Here is a 24,542-nt window from a genome sequence, read left to right as displayed (position 1 = left end):
GAACTACTGAAGATAGTACAGGTGTATGCTCCATAGACAGGATGTAGCGTGGAAGAAAAAGATTATTTCTTCAATGAACTGGAAATACATATTTGACTTTGAATACTTCCTTGTATTCTTTAAAATAAATCTTAACCTACGGTATTGACTTTGCCTCCTTCGTGGAGTAATACGGCGTGGCAGTATGGAGCATCTCGCTCTCTTAAATGTCAATCCCATTCTAGTTCCACGTGGTCTATAATACCATACATCTTTTCACAAAAAATAACAGATAATGCAACATAGAAATTCAAAATACTACAAATGACTGTTATTGATGTATTCAGTGATACTTAATGGTATCACAGTTTTCACATTGCCTTGGCATCATTATTTGTGGGAAAAATATATATCTCAATCTGGCACTACTTCCTTCAAGATTGAGTTTAGTTGAGGTGGAACACTAACAATATCTTTGGATGAAACATTATTGATCTTATTATCCTCTGTACAAAACAATTTCTTCGATTCTCCCATGCTTTGCATTCCCAAGACTTTTACTTAATCACCTTCAACCTTTTGAACCACACACAAATTGAAACTTAGTGTTCTTATGAGACCCACCCTTAAACTTAGCAAGAACAAAGTTCCTTGATGCAATGCATTGTTTGAATAGATTGATGTAAATAGGATCAGCATCATCATAAAAAAAATCCAACTAGATAGGATTTCTTCTTCATCCTCAGATTCATTTGATGGTCCTAAGTAGTTGATACTTATTCTAAGAACCACTTTAAATTGCTTACTCCTGAGTGGGGTATTATTTTCTTTATATGCTGTTCTTTCAAACACTCAACGAATTGATGTTCGCGTCCAAAGTATTGTCGTTAGTGTAAGGAAATTTGTTTAGCGCCTTCTCATTGCCCAATGGGTACACACTTGTTGCCCAAAAGCCGGCTTGTAGGTTCCTCTTGATTGTTGACTGGGATATTTCAAATTTTTTTTTTTTTTTGATGGACACCATTAATTTTCTCAAGAGTTTCCCTTAAAAGCTGTAGAAATTGTGGCTGAAGGAAGCCCAGCCTGACCTCCATTTCTAAGCTTCCATACTGTCAGTGTTTTCCACCATGTCTGTTTCGTGGGATGAAAGAGAGCCACATCTAAAAGCTTATGCTTGTGGAATTAGGTGGTAAGCAATCAATCAAAATGTTGTTTTCATTGCACGACTGCTGAACATCTGGAGAGAAGTGGAAAGGTATGATTACTGTATCTCCCAGAAGCAATTTCTTCCCTTTGCGTGAGGCAGACATTTTCTCAGACCATTCATGGAATGTGTTGTCTTATCAAGCCAGCCGTAGCTGGTCCTGCTGTATCTTGCATTTGTTTCCAAGAATGCCAAAATTACACTTGATGTACCTTCTTGCTCTGCAGTCTGTAGTTAAACACACCTTTTGTAACATCCAAGTACTTCCTTCCATATGATCACAAAATGAATTTTGATAATCCAATCTACTACGCTGGCGTAGCAGTGGGAGAGGTGATACTCCCATGTGGTGCGTCCCAGGTGGCGGATAGGGGGGTCCTAACAGGCTTGCTGGCAGACTTAAGGGAAATAAAATACCTCTCACGGACCAAACAACAACCCCTGTGGGTGGGGGGATGCAGACGAAGAATACACCCACGGTATCCCCTGCCTGTTGTAAGAGGTGACTGAAAGGGGCGACCAAGGGATGATCAAATTAGAACCACGAGATACTTGTAATTAGTACCATCACGCAGGGAACACCAGGATCGCTTTTACTTTTACAGTACCTGTGATCATACCCCTATATGAGCGACACCATGGGATGAGCAATACTATGGTTCTGCCTTGCCTATGCTTAGTACCCACTATGTGTGGAACACCACGGGATAGTGCGGGTCCCTGTGGTTAGTCCACTTGTATGAGGAACACCATAGGTTTGTGTTGCCTGTAAATAGCGCTGCGATGTGCGAAACATCATAGGTCTGTGTTACATGTGTGCATTACATTACCTGTGAATAGTACCATAATGTGTGGAATACCGCAAGTCTACGCTACTTTTGATTAGTATCGCCATATGACGAATGGCATGGTTCTACTTTCCTAGCATAAGTACCATTATGAGGGACCGATGACCTGGATTTTGGACCCGTTTCGACTACAAGCATCATCAATTCAGTATTATGCTTTAGAAGCAGTCCCTTGGTCAGTAACTGTTGTTTAATGCTAGTTTCTAGGAATGTGGGACATTCCGGGTCAGATCCACTGATTGTTTTAACTTCATATCCATCCATTCATTCTTTGCCCTCACGTTTTCGAATTCTGGTCAGTGGAGGATTATGGATTTTTAAATTGTCATAACATTTCGTCTCATTTTGTACCATTAGGGGCTGATGATCTAGATGTTAGGCCCATTTAAACAATCATCATAATCCAAAAGTTCCTCACCAACATGAATAAATAGTTAGTGATGGTTATTTTGGGTGTAGATATATGTGGCATACCATCTTGCAGTTTAATTGATGCTTTATTATGAAATAAATTTGAATCAGAAGATTTTCTATACACTCCAACGTCTATAAATAAGAATTTGTTCATGGCATAATGGAAAAATAGTTCTTATAATTGTAATTGTACTATACGCGAACCTTTTCTTGAGCCCTGACCTCCCTAGTGCTGAATCGGTAGACCTCGGTTATCTTCGACATCCATATTGGCAACCTTTGAAACACAAACTGTGCATCGCTGTGCGACATCTGGCGTACACTTTACGAACTAGTACTGATGTTGTTTACAGCAAAGCCAAACTATATAATTCATGCTAGGAACAAGATTCGGATCGAGAAATGTTATATAATGTTAAATAATGTATGTGTGACAGAGTTGTTTAGAAAATTCGTATCAATCGATCATATTATCGATTCAATTCAGATTTCATTTCCATCCAGTTGGCAGTATAACCGGAACCGTCAGCGCTCCCTCCTTACCCCTCACCCCGTAAAAATCGGGCTCAAGAAAAAGTTTTTGTATAGTAATTATAATTGTAGTAGAGTGAACCACTGTCAGTGGATTTTATAATTCTGATGTGCTTCCCATTTACTGTTCCCATCATCGCAGTAAGTCATACACCACACACTCCACCACAATAACAATCAGTTCTGCATACACAACAGATGCTGCCCACCCTCATTGGAGGGTCTGTCTTACAAGGGCTGCTGTGGGCTAGCAGTAGTCACACAAAATTATTGTTATTATTAGTATTATTTTCAGATATTCTTCCCTGTTTTTCCTCTTTCAGCCTCTATACTTCATTTCGATGTCAGAGAGCATAGGCCTATAGTTGACCGCTGACTTTCTAGACCAGTAGATTATTTTATGGGTCTCTTTCTTTTCAGACAAAGAGTTTCCTACCAATAACCATCCAGCAATTTTGCATCTGCCTAATTTTGATTTCCACAACCCTCCGTTCCAAGCATATTTTTGTATCCTTACCTTTCTTCGCCAACATATACTGTAGGCCTACATTCCTATATCTGATCACTACCATGTTCTATTCTCCCAGCTGCTTTCTGTATTTCTTCTTCAAAGTCTTCTTTTTCTTGCAATGTGCAGCCTGCTTGTGGAGCATATAGTTGCATGTTCCTGAAGTTGTTTTCCTTTTGTGCTATTTTAACTTCTCTTACTCTGTTGCTTATTCTCATCACTTCTTCCTTTAAACCACCTCTCATCAATATTCTTGCTCCATTCTTCCTTCCTTCCTTCCTTCCTTCCTTCCTTCCATTTCCTTCCATCCTTCCTAAATTTCCAGTCCAGTATAATTTAAAATCTCTTCTCAGTTCTCTTCTACCTTGCCCTTCCCATCTTCTTGCTAATCCTAGCAAATCCAGTTTCTTATTTCCACCATATCTGTTATCTCCTCCACCTTCCCAGTCATTGTTTCTATGTTTAGTGTATTCTGATCCACAGTCCTGGCATACTTTTATGTTGTCTAATCTGGGTTTTATTTCCTCTTATCATTCCTTGGATAAACTTCGGCCTCCAAGGAGTAGCCATTTGTTCCAACGAGTGAGAAGACTTGGTCACAGTCTGTGTTTCTTCTGTTCTTTTTCAGGCTCTGTTACTTTTTGAAAGCAAACTTTTTTTTTTACATCTCTGCACAATTGAGGATTTTCTGCTCGAGATGAACTCTCTTAGCTTTTAATAGTCTACTACTTCATTTACAAGGCAGCAGATGCATCTTATATCTACTGCCAGGTGTTGATTAAGGATGCTTTCATAGAGTAGAGAAGCCTTTTGCAACCACTTCACTGAAGTACAGAAGAACTTTGTCTACTGTTAGTGTCAGCAACTCCTTTTCCACCATCCAAACTGTTGTCCATCTTCTGTAACCCTGGTAAAGGGGCCATTACAAGGTGCTGCCGGTTAGGGCAGCTAGACCAAGGTTTTTAGAGAGATGTTACTCCCCTATCACTTACCCTTTATCCTGGCTCTTGACAGACAGAGCTTAGCTACCTAAACATTGGGCCCAGGTTGGCAGGGTTACAAAGAACAAGTTAAGGTGCAAAAATACTGCATCCGTACTCATTTGCTAGTAATGTACAACATTGAAGAGTGCTCTCTATGGGACTTAAGAGAGCACATTTCAGTCACGTTTGCAGAGTGATTGAGGAATTATGACGCGATACTTGATGACTAGAGACGAGAATTATAGGCACGAATAGGTTAGAATGCAAACGTATTTAACCAAGGCGCAGGTGCATGTTACCCGCATGACGGTTCTGCGGTGAGATTTGCATATATATTATAGATCTGGACAAACAGAACCCCTAAAATTTATGCAACTCCCCGACATAACTGTAGAGCGGCTAAATTACACTTGCGCCTTCTTCAAATACGTTTGCATTCTAACCTCTTCGTGCCTATAATTCCCGTCTCTATTGATGACATAGAATATTATAGAGATACTGAATATAAAATGTGTACTAAATGATGGATGTTTCAGATAGTTGTACTGTAAATCATCCTTAAGCGAAAACATTCTCTTGTTTAATTTGTCTTCACTTGTCAAAAAGTGGAATTAGAAAATCTTGAAAAGTTTTGTGTTTCTTTTCGGAAGTTATATAATACTAAGTACTGTAATAATTTTATTTGCTTTTGAGAATGTTAGTGAATTTCATGTTCTGACTGTTTTCTCTCTCAAATATATATTCTGTCATTTCTGTGTTCCAGTAATATATGGTCTGGTGTTGTCAGCATCGTATTTGATAAGGATGTTCAATTCCGCTATTTTGTGGCAGTTGTCATCGAGCCAGAAAGTAACTTTTCATCAGAAAGAATTATTGTTAGACGTTGGGAAACTCACATCAATCCGCGATGCATCAAGAAGGATGGTAAGCGTAATAGATTGTGTCTTGTTGTTGTTGTTGTTGTTGTTGTTGTTTGACTTATCAGTCCATAGACTGGTTTGATGCAGCTCTCCATGTAACCCTATCTTGTGCTAACCTTTTCATTTCTATGTAACTGCTACATCCTACATCTGCTCTAATCTGCTTGTCATATTTATATCTCGGTCTACCCCTACCATTCTTACCACCTACACTTCCCATAAAAAAAACAACTGCACAAGTCCTGGGTGTCTTAAGATTTGTCCTATCATTCTATCTCTTCTGGTAAAATTTAGCCGAATTAATCTCCTCTTTCCAATTCAATTCAGTATCTCTTCATTCGTGATTTGATCTATCCAGCTCACCTTCAACGTTCTTCTGTAACACCAAATTTCAAAAGCCTCTTTTCTCTTTCTTTATGAGCTAGTTATCGTCCACGTTTCACTTCCTTACAATGCCATGCTCCAGGCAAAAGTCTTCAAAAATATTTTTCTAATCCCTATATCAGTGTTCGAAGTGAACAAATTTCTTTTCTTAAGAATGTTCTTCCTTGCTTGTGCTAGTCAGCATTTTATATTCCTTAATTCTTCCACCTTACTTCTTCCATCATTGATTATTTTACTACCCAAGTAACCGTATTCATCTACTTCCTTTAAGATTTCATTTCCTAATCTAATATTACCTACATCATCTGACTTCGTATGACTGCTCTCCATTACTTTTGTTTTGGACTTACTTATATTAATCTTGTACTCCTTACCCAAGACTCTGTCCATACCATTTATCATTTTTTCCAGATCTTCTGCAGTCTCATATAAAATAACAATATCATCAGCAAATCTCAGGGTTTTCATTTCCTCTCCTTGGATTGTGATTCCCTTCCCAAATTCCTCTTTGATTTCCTTTACTGCCTGTTCTATGTAAACATTGAAAAGGAGGGGAGACAAACTGCAACCTAGCCTAACTCCTTTCTGGATTGCTGCTTCTTTTTCAAAGCCCTCGATTTTTATCACTGCAGACTGATTTTTGTACAGATTGTAGATAATTATTCGTTCTCAGTATCTGATCCCGATCACCTTCAGAATCTCAAAGAGCATGGTCCAGTCAACATTATCAAATGCCTTTCCAAGATCTACAAACGCCATGTATGTGCGCTTGTCCTCCTTAATTTGATTTTCTAAGATCAGGAGTAAATTCAGGGTTGCTTCAAGTGTTCCTACATTTCTTCTGAAGCCAAATTGATCCTATTCTAACTCAGTTTCAACTTGTCTTTCCATTCTTCTATAAATAATATGTGTTAACATTTTGCAGGCGTGAGATACTAAACTAATGGTGCGGTAGTTTTCACACTTGTCAGCACTGGCTTTCGGAATAAGTATAATAACATTGTGCTGAAAATCGGATGGCAATTCTCCTGTCTCGTACATCTTACACACTAAATTAAATAACCTCTCCTTGCTGGTTTCTTCTAAGGCAGCCAGTAATTCATCAATTCCAGGTGGCTTGTTCCTATTCAGGTCTCTCAGAGCTCTGTCAAATTCTGGCCTCAAAATTGGGTCTCCTATTTCATCAACATCAACATCCTCTTGTTCCAGAACCGTATCATCTATATCTTTACCTTGATACAACTGTTCTATGTGTTCCTGCCATCTTTCTGCCTTGTGTTCATTCCCTAGAAGTGGTTTTCCATCTGAGCTCTTAATATTCATGCACCTAGTTTACCTTTCTGCAAAAGTTTCCATGTCTGCTTCTGGGAAAGTTTTGCAATCCAACACCTGGTTTCTGAATCTCCAAGTCAGTTTGATACCTTCCAGAGTCTCCAGGTCTCGTCCACGTATACAGCCATCATTCGTTATGTTTGAACGGAGTATTAAAAAGGACTAAATTGTGATCGGTATAGAATTCAACCAGCCGACTTCCTCCTTCATTCCTTGGCCTACCACTGCATTCCAGTCTCCCATCACAGTTAGATTCTAGTCACCTTTTACATCTATGTATATTTCCCCCTATTTCTCAGTCAAGCTCAGCCAGCAGATGAGAGATCGTTTGCAAGCTGTCCTAATTTTGGAGGCATTTAAAGGACTAAGGTTGACAACAATGCAAGAAAAAGAACAATTTAAACATAGGCTTGATATTTATTATGAGATATGCACAAATAGCAATAAATTTAACAAACAAAATAATTCTTGCTGATGTTATTTTTGACCTTCACAAAGTTAACATGGTTGAGTAAGTTTATAAAATAAATTCTTATACCTTGAACATTGTTGACAAATTGGCTATTCTGTAAAGAATAAAAATGAGCCTTCCATTGGCTACGCAAAACAAAATTGAGTGGATAAACCTAAACCATCCTGAATCTCAGTGATATTTTAAAGTTTGATTTCAAATGTATCACTAAACGAAACAGAAACACTAGACGTCCACTTAAACTGAGTGGTAGATAACCATGTTCTCCCTTTCAACTCTATCTGTACAATATTTACAAAAATATACTTTACTTTCTCTCTTAATTAATGATAAATTCTCAAATAACACACGTTGAGATTATTAACTCAATTATTTGATTATCGAGGCACTTAAAAAATTGTTAAATGAATTAATTGAAATTAATCATGTCGTTACATGAACTAAATAAGTACTAATTATATTTAACACTAGCTGTTACCCATAGAATAGCTCGCAAATATTTGGTAAGTTGATAAAAATTAATTGTTCCTCGGTACTGCACTAAGACATCTGAAAATCCCTAACGTATAAAAACTCACCAAAAAATTGCATTTCATTTACCCCAGAACCTCTTTGTAAACCACGTTTGTGGCAATGCCTTTTGGGGCTAAGATGACCAGGCTACTGGCAGAGCTAAATCTGGAACATGCAACATGGAACTCGACCGTGAGAAACAGTCCTCTTTTAAGTCGAAAAAAAAGTTTTCTTTATTTCTGAAGGAGATTCCAAATACCGATTTTCACATCTGTAACATCTTAGTTTTGAGATATAAGTATCCTCATAAAGAGAATTCAACTCATTCTTCACTTATTTTTTATGTCAAGCTTAAGTTGGTTTTCTGAAAACAAAAGTTCGTGTTTCTTTATTTTTAAAGGGAATTACGGATACCAATTTTCACGTTTGTAGCATTTTAATTTTATGAGATATACTGTAGATATACTCATTTTAAAAATTGCTGCTCTCCTTGACTGAGTGGTCAGCATTCAGACCTATGGTTCACAGGGTTCCAGGTTCAATTCCGGGCTGGGTCGGGAATTTTAATCACGTCTGATTAATTCATCTGGCTCAGGGACAGGTTGTTTGTGTTTGTCCCTATGCTCTCCTTTTCATATTCATTCAGCACACCACAACAGGAACACGCAAGAGTAATTACATCCCTACACACGGGTTTGGCATCATGAAGGTCATCCAGCTGTAAAACAGGGTCAAATCCACATGTGCGACAGAGTTCGCACCCGCGACCCCACAGATGTGGGAATAGCGGTAGAAGAAGAAAATACTCATTTTAAAAATTCACCTGCTTTTTTTATTGTTTTACCCCCTTAAGTGGATTTTCCAAAAAATGTGTGTTCATTTATTTTTAAAACAGATTCAAAGTACCAGTTTTAACGTCTGTAACATCTTCAGTTTGTGAGATATATGTATCCTCATATAAAGAATTCAAATCCTTCCTCAATTCTTTTTACCCCCCTTCCCCTCAACCCTTAAGTGGATTTTCTGAAGACAAAAATTAGTGGTCTTTTATTTTTAAAGGCCCGAGCTCTAGCTGCAGTCGCTTAAGTGCGTCCAGTATTCGGGAGATATTAGGTTCGAACCCCACTGTCGGCAGCCCTGAAGATGGTTTTCCGTGGTTTCCCATTTTCACACCAGGCAAATGCTGGGGCCATAAGACCTATCTGTGTCGGTGCGTCGTAAAGCAAATAGCAAAAAAAATCTACAAAGATGGACAGGCAATGTTATAAAAATGTACTTAAATTTTGTGATGAAGCTTGATTCCCGGAGTGGTCTGTAATGCTCCCATGATGGTAATATCCGTCATGATCTCCCTCCAATGTTAGTTGCACCTACATGCTTAGCACCACATGGCTGCTGTAGATTTCAAGTCCACGTCAGATAAATCGACCCTCTTGAGTATAAAGTAGACAACCAGGAATTGGTGTCATAATTATTCTGCTGGTAGTCCTCTTCTCTCTTCTGAAGTTATTGTTTAGCTGAAATGGACACAAAAATTTTAGAACAAGTTCATGCTAGGCCAAACTGAATTATTCAAATATACACGTAACTTTACTTCACTCATAGACTTCTCGACGCATAAAAAGGCGTGTTTTACGGAAAACACTGAGTTTTTATAGCCCTTTATTTGGAGGTGTAGCTTTCAGAATAATTGTTATTGGCTTATGTACGCATAATTGTACTCGTAATTGGTTCAGATTGTTCTAGAAGTTACGTGAAGACGGGCGAGCGAGCGCACAAGGCAGTGGGTTTTACCTTGAAACAGGCTAGCTTATCATATGATCCCCACATTATCACTGTGTGATCAATTCTAGTCAATACTATTGAGAAGCCCCAATTCAAGTTGTGATCAATCCAATCTGCAATTGGAGGTCTGGTCATTGTAAAAAATGTAATTCATTGTTCATAAATTGTGGCAAGGTTAATGCACTTATTGTACATACTGTACATATTGTAAACTGTGTAAATAGCATAAGACAATTGTATTTAGTATTAAGTTAGTTTACTATAAGTTCCAATGTTTATATTTTTAATTCTTGACCTTAGGATTAATATAGACTGAAGATGCCCATAACTAGGGCGAAACATGTCCCTAACTGGTGTGTTTAATTCATGTAGAATTTAACCACTAAAAATATATATTTGTATTGAAAAGGTGGACACAATAATTTTGATCTTGAAAGAGTTTACTTAAAGCACAAAATTGACGGGGACAATATAAAATAAGAGTTTTGTGTGTACATTGCTCATAATTTAAAAAGAATGGTATTTCTGTATCGGTCATGTCCATAGTAAAAAGGAAATGCACTTTTTACTTTTCCGTAATTTCTGCCTGTCGGTCTGTATGTAGGTAGGTACGTATGTACGTACGTGCATCACAAAGAAACGCCTGAAGAGAATTTAATGAAAATAGGTATGTAAAGTCGGGGAATGAGCCACTACAATCTAGGCTATAAATAAATAATTTTATTCATGTTGAGTGAAATGGTAGTTCAGGGGAAGGCCCAAAATTTAATTCTCAAATATATATGTTGTTAGTGGTCCTGTCGATAAATACTACATAATTTAAGTTGTACAGAATTAAATTTATGATCATTTATGTCATACATCTTTTTGTAGCGACTATGATAACAAAGATATTCATAAATTTGTATTTTTGTTGCTTGTTCCGTATCAATGCTGAGCCACAAGAAAATGGATAAACAGAATTTAATGAAAATCGGTGTATAGAGTTGGGGAATAAGAAACTACAGTCTAAGCTATAAACAAATCTATTCACCCTCGATGAAATGGTAGTTTAGGGGAAGGTGCTTAAAATATAATTTTTAAATGCCTACGTTATTTGTCCTATCGAAAAGTACTACATAACAAAAGTTATAGAGAATACAATTTCTGGTCCTTTATGTTTTATTCAGTTTTACCGCACCGACTATAAGAGTGGTATTCAGAGTCGGAAGAAAACTAAATGGGAAGGCCTACAATATCGATAACTCATAAAATTGATCAAAAATAGCATTACATGGACCCTTGTTTGTTGTGATATTCTTTGTCCCCTATGCTGCCACTCATCTCCGATAGATGAGATTACTGCTGTGTACCGAGAATAACAGCCTGTCTGAATATTGACGTGAAATAGCTGGGGAGTTACGTAACTTTCTTCTTTAGCATGCCATTCCTCTGGTTAATACATTTTCTGATACGGCTGGTACGTAACACTCTGGTTCATCAAGGCAAGGTCTCATGGTTCACAGAGGAGGAGATTGTGACTTACAGTCACATAATTACAAACATCATCTATACTATTGCCTCGAGAGAAAACATTCTTTTAATGTACACAATAAAGTACATCTTTTTAAGACAATCGTTTAAATCCACCCACTTTTCCTGCTACTCCCGCCGTTTACCCACGCCTGGCCACATTAAGATAGGCAGGGTTACGCTTTGAGCGATTACAGCTGTCTCGTACCGTACCGTACTCCCGCCGTTTACCCGCCCTCGGGTACCTTAAGAGAGTCCAGGCTACTCCCACTGTTTCTCATAGAACTGACATTTCTCCACTGATCATGCTTTGAAAGTCTTCTGCTTAGTAAATTTTTTTCGATATAAATGTTTAGCCATTTCTTTATTGTAGATTGATCATCAAAACGTTTGATTTTTTGGACTCCATATTTCTTAATATGCTCCCAGACACAAAAATGGGTGGACATCTGCAATGAAGAATCAGTGTCATACTTTGTTGTACTGTGGTATTGTATTTTGTATTTTGTTAGAAGATACAGTGAATCCTCATTATTGCACTCCCCATTAACACGTTTTCCTGCTTAGCAAATTTGAAATCCTGATTCTCATCATATTAAGTCTATATAAAAATACTTTTCATCTGAAAGCGCAGCAAGGGCTGTAGCATTAGTGTAGGATGGGTGCAGTATCTGCTATGTAGCAGACAAGTACAGAGGTGAGAATATCTACACCAGGAGGCCCTGTTCTGGTTGTAGGAGAAGCACTACTGAGCGCGATGATTGCTTTCACGCAATGCCAAGTTCTTCATGATCGACATGCAACAGCTGTGGAGTCCAGAAATCGTTTGCAGCAAGTATGGGGCATGAACGTCAGCAAAAGGACAGTGAAGAGGAGGTTATATGAAGCGGATTTAAAATCCAAGAGGCCCGCCACAGGACCTCTGCTTACACGCGAGTACTGTGCCTCTCGGATGCAATTCGCCAATGCCCATCGAAATTGGACTGTGGAATAGAGGAGTTCAGTGCTGTTCATGGATGAATCCAGATTCTGTTTGAGGGCACCAGATGGAAGAGTATTTACTCTGCACTTTCTCTGCAAGAGCACCGTTCAGTGGAGGCTCTGTGATGGTCTGGGCTGTGATTACCACTGATGCGCGCGCGGAGATTGTGTTTATTGACAATGGAAGTCTGACAGCCTACCGATACATCAGGGAGATTTTAGTGGATCATGTGGTACCTTCTGCACCTGTCAGTATATTAGCTGCTTATAATGAACAATAAGTCAAATTTTTCTAGAAAAGCTTGCTGCAGACTTTTGACAGATCTGTCGTAGAGCAGCTGTTGTCCTGTCAAGCTAAAAATATTCTACTTTATGGCCCAACATTAAGATTTAACTTCAGTGAATGGCTTCCAAAACTCAGCAGAGGAGAACTAGGTCAAATGGTATAATCGAGATTCAACAAAACCAGGTTTTAAAAAAAAATTATTGTAAAGAGATTCACTTTGTTCTTTTCATCCGAGTGAGAGTGAAAAGATTTGCAAAGTAGCTATTTTGTGTCCAAGAAATGAACAAGTTAATATCTTCAACCAACAGGTTATGAATAGTTTGATACGTGACCAAATAATATACATTATCATTGACTCCATAGAGTGTGATGGTGTTAATGAAGTTAATAAAGCTAGTTTGTGAAACTATCGTAATGAGATTGACTGTACTGAAGCTAGACAAAATATCGTTCATGCAGAAATGCAGACAGGCTCAGATTCAGGTAGAAAGTGTTTTATTCTAAGAATAGATTTGGCACCTGTTAGTCCCGAGATACCCTTCGTTCTTAAATGGAGGCAATATCCTCCAAATAGTCTTCTGTCACAGTCACCAGGACAAACTTTGAAGTTGTGATAAATCTCTCCACTTCAGTTTTTTCAAAAGCTGTATGTACGAGTATGCATATGCATAGACAATCAAAGCAGAACTCTAGTCGGGGCCGATGACCTAGATGTTAGGCTCCTTTAAACAACAAGCATCATCATCAGAACTCCAGTCTAAAACTGCATTCAATATGGTTTGTTGGGAAAATATTGTAATACCTGTTCTGATTTCATTCACATGCTGTATAAAACCTGGAAACAGTAACTTTTATTCTTAAGATGTATTAAAAGTCCATTTAACATTTCCAGGTTTCTCTTGGATATTTAGCCTTTCAAAGATAGGCTTATGTACTATGTACTATTGGCTCAGTTTCTGGTAGTCTCTGATTTCTTAGTATTTGCAATAATTTTTGTATATTTAATGTACTTTTATCTATATAGAATTAATTATAAACTGTATGCAGTTGCATTTATTTTTCAGCTGTTCCAAATATCAACGGTACTGCCGATGAATTTGACACATTTGGTTATCATAATCAGATAACATGTGTGGAACGAGGATGGCTAACCTCAGAGACTGTTATTCAATTAAAACTATTCAACAATCCCTTGCAGTTATGGAAAAGGCGATATGAAGGGAAAAGGGTAAGTTTATACGAAAAAGTAATTTATAATTTGATTTGCTGCTATCTTTCCATTACCAGTTCTATTGAGCCAGCAATGACTATGCAGTGATATTCACTATATTGTATTAGGAAATAATAGATGTACAGTGCTACATTACTGTAGCTATTTTCAATTTTAACCCGGTGTTAGTCGCGCGGGGTAAATTTCTGCCCCACTGGTATATTTCAATGTGGCATGCTGACAAGGTTGGTACCACTGGTTTCATGCTCTGTATACCTTCCACCGACATTGCATTGTATCACTAGATTCAAACAAGCAGTTGTAAGGAAGCGGTTTGTCACCCAGATTGTCTTAAAAGTGGTTGGGTTAAATATAAACCCCGCGTGACCAATTGTGTGAACAGTTTATTGAAAATGATTATAAAGCTTTCCATTTTATTCAGTACAATATGTGAATGTATAGTGTAAGTTTTATTAGGATGGTGTAAGGTATTCATAAACAGGAAAATAGCTGGTGCTGTGAACTGTTTCAAGAATGAAATTCTACAGGTGTTGTTAGACAGTGAAGACTCGAGTTGTGGTAGTGGAACTGACAGTGAAAACGAATGGGGAAAATGACTTTGTGGAAGATTCCGATCATAATAGTGAGTCTGAGCAAGATATTGAAGATATGGGGGTAGAACCCGAACTGCCTAGTCAAGAAAGTTCGTTCATGTATGGCAAGGACAAAACAACAAAGTGGAGTAAGTTACCTCTCCATAGTACAAGTAGAACTCGAACTTACAATATTGTACCTAAGCTTCCAGTTCTAAGAGTTATGGCCAATTCAGTACAAAACATCGTAGAATATTTCGACCTGTTTTTCAATAAAACAATAATTGTAAATATTATTGTATCATCAACAAATATTTACATAGAGCATATTCGTGGAGACTTTACGTGGGAGAGAGATGCCAGATTCACTGATGAGAAAGAAATGAGGACATTTCTTGGGCTGATCCTGGGCTGCTAATTCTTTGTGGCACATTTCGTGCTGGAAGGCTATATCTTGACAACTTCTGGGACCAGACAGAGTTTGGGGTGAAATTTTCCATGCCACCATTTCACGGCATAGATTCCGCTTTTTGCTACGATGTTTGAGATTCAACGAAATACGTGACAGGCCCCAGAGGAGACGACAAATTGGCATGTCTTATGCGGAAGGATGCGTTAAGATTTCCGGTCTTACAACACCCCTATATGCGGAACACCATGGACTTACGTTGCCTTCAATTAGTACTATTATTTAAATTTAAGAATTTCATCTTATATCCGTATTGAACTGAGAATGTAAGAGAGGTAACTTACAGGGTCCACCTTTTCAATACAAATTAATGTTATAATGGTTAAGTTACAACATATATACTTGGGGCTAGTTCCAACGTTGTTTAGCGTCGACCTTCAGCCAGAATGTGAGAACAAGCATAGGTACAGGGCACTAGGAAAGTTTTGCAATACGCAAAATCGATTGGCTGTACACCCCTGTTATGGTTAGGGATGAAAACTGGTCTAGAAGACAGCAAGGGGCGACCTTCACACCAATTGTTACCAAGCAGTGGGATTGAAAGCAAGTTAAGATGTCAGTGTGGTCTGATGGTGAATATCGCGCAATTATTCGCTTCAGTTTAATTCATGGATTAACTGTTGACCAGTGCCTGGAGGAAACGACTCCTGTGCTGGGGAAAGACTGCCCACAATGGACAACAATTTTCCGCTGGTACAGAGTTCGAGAGGGGAAATTTTGGGGTTGAAGACGATCCTCGTTCTGGGCGACCGTCTGAATCAGTGACTGAGGAAAACATTGAAGCTGTGAGGAAAATGTTGCAGCAAGAGAGGCGGTTGACATATTGGCAAGTAGAGGAGACCCTCTACATCCCCGCACCAGCTATTCCTTCAGTTCTACATGACCATCTCCGTGTTAGAAAGGTTTGTTTCCTTTGGGTGCCCCATTCACTTTCAGAGGAACAAAGGGCACATTGAGTGAAATCGTTCCAAAAAATGCTAAAACAGTTTGAAAATGGGACTTCACGTAACGTTAATAGCATCTTTACAGGTGACGAAACTTGGCTTTATTATTACGATGTCCCAACAAAATCCCAGAACAAGGTGTGGCTGTTTGAAGATGAGGGTACCGGGCGACTTGGCCGTGCAGTTAGGGACGCGCAGCTGTGAACTTGCATCCGGGAGATAGTGGGTTCGAATCGCACTGTCGGCAGCCCTGAAAATGGTTTTTCATGGTTTCCCATCATCGCCATAAGACCTATCTGTGTCGGTGTGACGTAAAAAAAAAAAAAAAATGAGGGTACTCCTGTGACTGCGAAAGTCAAGGTCAGTGAAGAAAAGGATGATTGCAGTGTTCTTCACTAAACGGGGCATCCTGACTCAGGTTGTGCTAGAAACACAAAGGACAGTTACTGCGAAGTGGTACAGTGAGACTTGTCTGCCTCAGGTCATCCAGGCTCTCAGGGTCACGGTTCAGTACTTGGCTCTTGCATCACGGCAATGCTCCAGCACATCGTGCTAATGTAACAATGGATTTTCTTGCCAGATCAGGGTTGTCTGTGCTTGATCACCCTCCATAGAGTTCTGATCTTGTCCCATGTGACTTCGCACTCTTCCCAGAAGTGAAGATGAAGCTGAAAGGGGGGCGTTTTTCATCCGACGAGGAGCTTCTGGCAGCATGGGATCAAGAGTGTGAAAATGTAACCGAAGAAAAGTGGTAGGGTTGGTTCAGTGACTGGTTTTGATGTATGGAGAAGTGTATTGAGTATGGTGGAAATTATTTTGAAAAAGTCTAAAGCGTTCACTCACATTGCAAAACTTTCCTAATACCCTTTGTACACAATACACAAAATATTATAACATTATGCTTAAATGTGAGTAAAATGGGGAATAAAATAGTGAATAGATTTTCAATCATAAGTTCAGAGTTTGACAGTCATTATCAGAACAACACATGGAAGGTGAATTAAAATGGCAATCTGATTATACAAACATGAGTTAAGAACTCAACAAACATAGTTTTTAAGAATACGTATAACACTATAAAACATTTGTTTTTGTCCAAGTTGAACTTGGTAGTCAAGGGTTCGACTTTTAAGTCACTTTTTTTCATTAAATGATGTCACTTATTGACTAGAAGTATAATGTATATAATAATAATAATAATGGATATTTTCATTGAGTAAAGATTTTGTCACGTTTTGACCAGAAGTATAACATTCAATTTTGCATTTCCTCTGAGAGCTTTGAAGTCAGTGTTACGTCACGGCTGTGTTGTTGCCTGTGGTCTAATGTTTTAATGTTGTAACATAACGTGTTAGGTGGAGACCAAGTTTTGAATCAATGTCTTTAAGATGTTCGCAATTCAGTGCGGGACCTGCAGTATAAAAAAGTGGATATTAAAAGTTGAAAACTATGAGGAAAAGGAGCTTGGCCTATAATTGAATGAGACTCACCTCGGGCGGCATCGCTGTGACGCGTGTTGAAGAGGAACTGAGCGTTATGGCCAAGCTTGGGTCAGGGAAGCAACTAGTGTTGGGGTAGGAAGGGAGAGGGAAGGAGGAGGAGCGGCAGGGGAGGTGTGAGGAACGGACGGAGGGCAAGTTAGGGAGGGTGATGCGGTGAATGCGTGTGGTGTGAAAAAGTATTGCGCATAATATGAAACACAGATCTATTATTCGGAATAGAAAATCGAACAAGATTTTAGGGGTTTTGGAGATGATCATTTAAGTTTAGGTCTGAATTAAAATATTGATCTAAATGAATATGGCAGTTTTCAGTAACATCTAGTAGAGGACATTTATTTAGAAATTCCAATACCTCAAGATCTTGAGATCTATTTCAGTAAAGTTATGTTTAAATTCTTTCATATGTTGGCCGACTGCAGAAAATCGGTTATGCTTTATAGCATTGACATGTTCTGTATATCTGATTTTGACACTTTCAACACTACCATATTTTAACATGGATCCTGGCTGTGAACTGGGTCTTTTTGCTAATTTCTAACGCGTTATTATGGTACAGCGAAACATATTACATGCTTGATTTTTGTACCATATGAAGGTGTCAACCGTCCAAAATGAAGATGTTAATCAACAAGTGAATATCTGAAGTAATTTAATTATACTAGTCTTATGAAAAACATGAAAAAATAGTACAGAAATTTTTTTTACATTGAGGTTATACCAATAAGCTTGCTCAAACAGTAAAAAATAATAATTTAATGCGACTACTTAGGCCACAAATAAACACAAATGCAATGGAATAAAATATTTACCTATTTAGGTATAGTTTGTTTTCGTATGGTAGTCCTGAAAACATTGGACTATACACAGTCCTACTTTGCACTCTTTGCACCACCATCTACTCTCTTTTCTGACGTGCTTATCACTTTCTTTCTTGCCCCTCTCCGAGCATAGCTTGCAATAACGAGTAGCTTTCACCCATATGGTAAATTGTTGCAAAAAACCAATAAATTTTGTGAAGTTTTACTGCAGACCACCGGTGCCACATGGAATTTTCCTTCAGTTTGCCCTGACGTTTCATTGCCGCAATTGTCATACCTGCATATCTGTTAGTTTCTGTTTTTATATTTTTGATCACATCGTCACTAAAAAAATTACTGAAACAATCCATTTCGTCACTCCCCGCGCAAAACTGAGTTGAACCAGATGCCGACTGGAAGACAGGTAGCTGCGGTTGGTCATCTGTTTCTGACCATTCATCATCAGGTTCAGATGATCTACAGATGTTCCCGGCACAGGTGAATCATCAGTCTGCGTCTCTTTGTCTAAACGAAAAAGATAATCCCAAATTTCTAGGCGAAGTCTTTCTGTCGTTTGTATTCGGAGTAAAATAATACAGCTAAACACTTACGTTCCAAAGTGACGTAATAAAGAAAAATCTTACCTGAACTATCACTTGATACGTTATCCGGTTCGTAAGTAGGGTCGTAATCACTTTCATCCATCTCTGAACCCGCTTCTCCCGATAAAATATCACTATTATTGAGCCGGCGTGAAGACATGTTTACACAATAACACAGCTGACAGCGTGACAGATTTGGCGCGTGCAGCGCACGGCACACTGAGTGCTTCGGTAGAGGTTACGGCTAGGAGAAAATGCCCTGTTTATCGTTTCATTTCAAAATTCCCGAAAACTGCTGCATTCTAGTGGTCGCTAGATGAACTATTACCTCCAACCAAGGGACGGAAACCATACGTGATACGTGCAGCTGGATATAAACACACGAGAAAATCACGCCCGTATGATATACGGGCGTCGTCCAGAAGCAGGAAAGCAGCGCGCCCGTATCCCGTACGGGCATAGTGTGGAAAGTGTTAAAACTACGTCCGGTTTGACCTGGGTACGAACTATTGCAGTCTTGACTAGAAAATCTGTAGACACCTGATTTTGCAAAAGGACTAATTTTACTACGTTATTTATCACTTAGACACTGTCTAAATCAGATGTTCAACCGGTCATGTTTAAACACTGCCGAGAGCACTGTTTAACCTCAAATGAGAGGAGTGAATCACAATCAGAGGTTATGTACCATGCAATATGCAATTTGTATTATCATGTTGAGACGATTCCGGGAAGAAAGGTTAGTCCGACGCCTCTGTAGGTTGCCTACTGCTAAATCGCAGCAATTCATTTGACATGAATAGGGAGGGATTCACTTAGGCTATATTTACTGCCAAGTAAACACACATTATAGGGAAAACTAAAAAGTAAGTTGTATGTAGTTTTTATATATATAATCTTGTAAGTTTCGGCAACTATCAGGTAGGAAAAGATAAGTGGTGGTGTTGGTGGTGATTATTGTTTAAAGAGAAGGGCTGGGTAAGAAGAGCCGTGGCCATAACAACAGCCCTAGTATTTGCCTGGTGTAAAAATAGGGGAACTACGGAAAACAATCTTCAGGGCTGCCGATGATGCGTTTCGAACCTACGATTTCCAGAATGCAAGCTACCTCTATATGGCCCGTACAACACACTCAGTTACATATTACTATTTCTTCATCTTCTCTTTGTTGAAGCTACCGTATTTATAAACTCACTGTAACAACGCTATAATCAAAGCTACACTTCCCTGTTCTGTAGCGTTGTGCTTTAGTTTTGATAATATTATGACATTTAATTTCCACCGAAAGCAATACTCTTATCTGTGGGCAGGTCATGCTCATGTCTAGCCATATTTGAGTAATGTGTAAGAAGACAAACAGCTGACGGCGTTCGGCACACGCACCGACGAATTTCATTGGTTGTGACAAACAAAGAGTTGCATGAAAAATACTTCTATCTCCATTTTCAAACCAATATTGAAACTTTAAATGATGTCTAATTAAACATCAGCTGAACATTGTTTATGCAATGGAAGATCGTGCTCGATTTAGTCGTTGTCTAAGGCTTAAAACTAGTCGTCATTTCTGCAGTCGGCCCTGTTTGTTCAGTTCTTAACTCTTGTTTGTACAATCAGATTGCCATTTTAATTCACCTTCCATGTGTTGTTCCAATAATGACTGTCAAATTCTGAACTTGTGATTAAAAATCTATTCACTATTTTATTCCCCATTTTACTAGCATTTAAGCATAATGTTATAATATTCTGTGTATTGTGTATGTTTGTATATATGTACGTATGCTTGTTCTCACATTTTGGCTGAAGATGACGCTAAACAGCGTTGAAACTAGTCCCAAGTAAATATGTTGTAACTTAACCATTATAACATTCATTTATATTGAAAAGGTTGACCCTCTAAGTTACCTCTCTTAGTACTATTATGTAAGAAACACCACGGGTTTGGGTGTTGCCTGTGATTAGTAGCACTATATGAGCGATGCCGTAGGTCTGCATTGCCTATGATTAGTTCTCACTATGTGAGACACCACGGGAATACTGGCGCCCAGGATTGGTACCCCTACATGAGGAACACCATGGGTTTGTATTGCCTGTGAGTGGCGCCATTATGTGAGAAACACCATAGGTATGCATTACCTATGCGATGTACAATACTTGTGAGTAGTACCATAATGTGTGTGGAACAGCGTGAGTGGACGCTACTTTTGATTATTATCACAACATGACGAATACCATAGTTCTACTTTACTAGCGATAAGTACCATTATGAGGAGCCGTTGATCGTGTATTTTGCACCCCTTTAGACGACATGCATAATCGATTTAGGATTGTGGTTTGGCAGCAGTTCCTTGGTCAGTAATACTATTGTTTCAAGATAGTTTCTGGCACGGTGGGGAGGGAGAGGGGCATTGCAGGTCAGATTTACTGACTGTTATAAATTCATATCATCCATTCATTCTTCACCATCACGTTTTGAATTATGGTCAGTGAATGATTTTGGACTTTTAAATGGTCATTACATTACAACCATCATAATCAGATTTGTTGCTGATAGAAGAAAGACAAGTAGAAAATAATTGAAATGCTGCAGAATGGTACACTATCCAGTGCTGCAGAAAAACTATAAGAGGTTATTAAGAAGAAGGCTGTACTCCCAATAATTTCCATTTGCATATGAGCAAAGCCTTGGTTCACAGCTGCATGCTTTAGAGCAAGGAAAAATGCCCTAGAAACCTTGCATTAGGTAAAAATGCAGTGGACAAAAAAACTGTTAGAATATCAACAAATGATGAATTTCATAATTTCCTTATCCGTATCGACACTATCCAATTTTCAAACATTTGAGAATTGTTGGAACATTACGCAAGGTTTCAGTGCTACGTCATCTCCTGTCTACTTTCTCGAACAAACTGTGCATACTTCCAGTACCTTCTACATACCCTATATAATCTGAGGTTTTTCCACCTATTCCTCAGTCTAGGTTTGATTGTGGTGTGTGTGGAGGGCTGTGGATCCGGTTACGCTGCATCTTTATTATTGGACTTCACAGAAAGATAAAAGAGCAAAAGATTTTGTAAATTCTCACCACTTGGATTCCTGTTGCCCAATCAGGCTCTTATTAATCGCCTCTACTCAGGGGATCATATATTGCCCCCTCACTGTGTAATGGCTGCAAGTACTGTAATTGCAAATTTTTAATGTAAATTTTGGAAATTGAAATCTAATGATGACTGACTGTTGGAATTTTCTAAGTATTATTTTCCATCAGTACTTCATATATTTTTTTCACTAAGCAGTGATAGTTATCTTTTTATTCCATGTTTTTGCTTTGCTGGATGAATCCCACCTGTGTCCTTCCTTTCCTTTTATTCTATTGGATTCTTTTCTTTTTCAGGTGTTATGACTTGTTCAGTTTTGTTAAATTGTGTTTTCGGCATTTAATTCTGGCTTGTTATCTAATTTCTTGTGGCTCTTTATGGTCAGTGTTCTTTCGCCCTTTGAAGCATTAAAATCAGTGTTTGGTTATTCACTCTTTGCAACTTATCTCCTCCTCCTTTTTTCTATTTGTATTTTGCTGGTTTAAAATATACGTGTTATCAATCTTGGTTTAAGATTCTCATTTTTATGTACCTACCTCGGATCTTCTGGGTATCCACACACTTCATCCGGCAAAGCAAAAACACGGAGTAAAAAGAGAACTTTCACCACTTTGTGACAAAATACATGAAGTCTTGACGGAAACTAATACTTACAAAATTCCAACAGTCATGATTTTTCAATTTCCAAAATTTACATTAAAAATTTGCAATTACAGTACTTGCAGCCATTACACAGTGAGGGGGCAATATATGATCCTTGTTGTATCTTTTATGCAGTTGTTCATCCTGTCTTTTCACGTGGTTCACGTTTATGGGTTCATACATTTTTCTAGGAGAATTTTATTACGAGAAGTACTCGACTTGCTGGAAAATTATTAACTTCCTGACGTAGAAAAGGTATTCATCAAACCTCCAGACAATTTACCTGGTAGCCAGCTTCGAGCGAACGCAGAATTAGTGGCCCGTGAAACTCCAACTGACTATCAGGACTTTGAAGATGTGCCTTTTGAAGTGTATCAAATTTAGTTGCTACAAGTAAGACCCAGAAAGGTACCTTGAATTCCTGCAAAATGGGCAAAGCAAAACCTTAGCACACAGTCAGGAATATTTACCAACAGCGACTTCTCCAAACTTCGAGAAAAATCGTGCATTGAACTGTTTGAGTCAATTTTTACAGATGACATTTTTGATCACTTAGTTTCTGAATCTAACAAGTATGCCAGCGTTTTTTAACTGGCCTTCCCTGAAAATTATTCGGCAAGAAATGAAAATTTTCATTGCAATTTTGATTTAATCTGGATACAATACCATTCCTTTGAAGAGATCCTATGGGTAGGATGCGTGTGATGTGCACATTCTGTGGTGGCAAGCACTATGCGGCGAAACAGGTTTTTTGAAATTTGCCATTTCCTTTACTGTGCTGATAACACAAACCCAAATTTCAACAACAAAATGTGGAAGTTGAAACCTCCGATTGACCTTCTACATGCTCGTTTCATGGAAAACTTGAACTGAGGAGCCGTTGTCATATGATGACTGTATGTTGCCATATTTTGTGAGGCATTCCTGCAAACAATTTATAAGAGGAAAACCTATTCATTTTTGTTTCAAAGTATAGTGTCTAACCACTCTTTATGGATATGTTGTAGATTTTGAAGTATACCAAGGAAAAAATCCTAATGTGAAAGATGCCCAGTATGAAGCAGTATTTGGGAAGTGCGCAGCCCCCCTTGTAACAATGCTGGATAATCTTTGACCAGATCTGAAAAATTTGCCCTTCTAATTATACTACGACAATCTCTTCATTGGAATGGGATTGCTAACACATCTTGGTGCATGGGGATACAGTGCTACAGGGACAATTTGAGCAAAGCGCTTTTATAAGTATGTAATCTGAAATCTTCTGCTACCATGAAGAAACAGACGGGGTATATATGATTACCTAAAGAGCTTGGAGGAAGGTGTTCAGATTTGCCGTTGGGGGAATAATTCAGTACTGAACATAGCATCTACATGTTATGGAGTGCACCCTGAAAAACAGGTATCTCACTACGTGAAAGAAAAATGACAGGCTAGAGGTGGAAATGTCAGAGTGTCTCAGCCATGCATGATTTCTCAGTACAATATGTGTACGGGAGGTACTGATCGTATGGGTTGTAACTTGACAGATTTGCGAGTCGGAATATTATTATTATTATTATTTATTTATTTATTTATTTATTTATTTATTTATTTATTTATTTTCCACTAATTGTAGGTATAATTTATGGATGGTGAATGGAGAAAGGGCATAGCCCCACATACACAAAAGTGCCTGCATCACCACTTAAAATTACAATATTCAAATATACAATTACATTCTACATAGTGTGCTTATAACCAATTACCGTATTTACAAGGCATATTTACATAATACTCACAAGACCTGTTCAGCATTCAAGTAATTCGACACACACACACACACAGTCTCTATCTCTAGAATCCCCACATATACGAGGAAAAAAGTGGTGGTAGGCAATATTTTCCTGGCCCGTCGATGTAGGAATGCATAATGCATGGCAGCTAAAACACATGTCTGGAAAAGGCATTTCTCACCTTAATTTTTGACGAGCAATTGTCCGGATTTATTTCACATGCTACACAGCTGCTCCCTTGTTCAGCAGATCTCATTATTTTGG

The 24,542-nt window shown here is 38.4% G+C and overlaps 1 protein-coding gene across 2 annotated transcripts in view; it reads left to right on the top strand.

Moving 5' to 3' along the window:
• LOC136871803 (glycerophosphocholine phosphodiesterase GPCPD1) overlaps window positions 1–24,542 on the top strand; it is a 432,261-nt gene that overhangs the window by 209,514 nt on the left and 198,205 nt on the right. For both annotated transcript variants that reach the window (XM_067145405.2, XM_067145404.2), the window contains exons 3-4: window positions 5,231–5,391; window positions 13,717–13,880. In XM_067145405.2, the coding sequence (XP_067001506.2) occupies window positions 5,231–5,391; window positions 13,717–13,880 (325 nt within the window). The remainder of the gene's footprint in view (window positions 1–5,230; window positions 5,392–13,716; window positions 13,881–24,542) is intronic.

This window comes from Anabrus simplex, chromosome 4 (assembly GCF_040414725.1).
Source record: "Anabrus simplex isolate iqAnaSimp1 chromosome 4, ASM4041472v1, whole genome shotgun sequence".
Classification (NCBI taxonomy): Eukaryota; Metazoa; Arthropoda; class Insecta; order Orthoptera; family Tettigoniidae; genus Anabrus; species Anabrus simplex.
The sequence above is the reverse complement of the archived record's forward strand: the minus strand, read 5'-3'. Positions and strand labels throughout refer to the sequence as shown.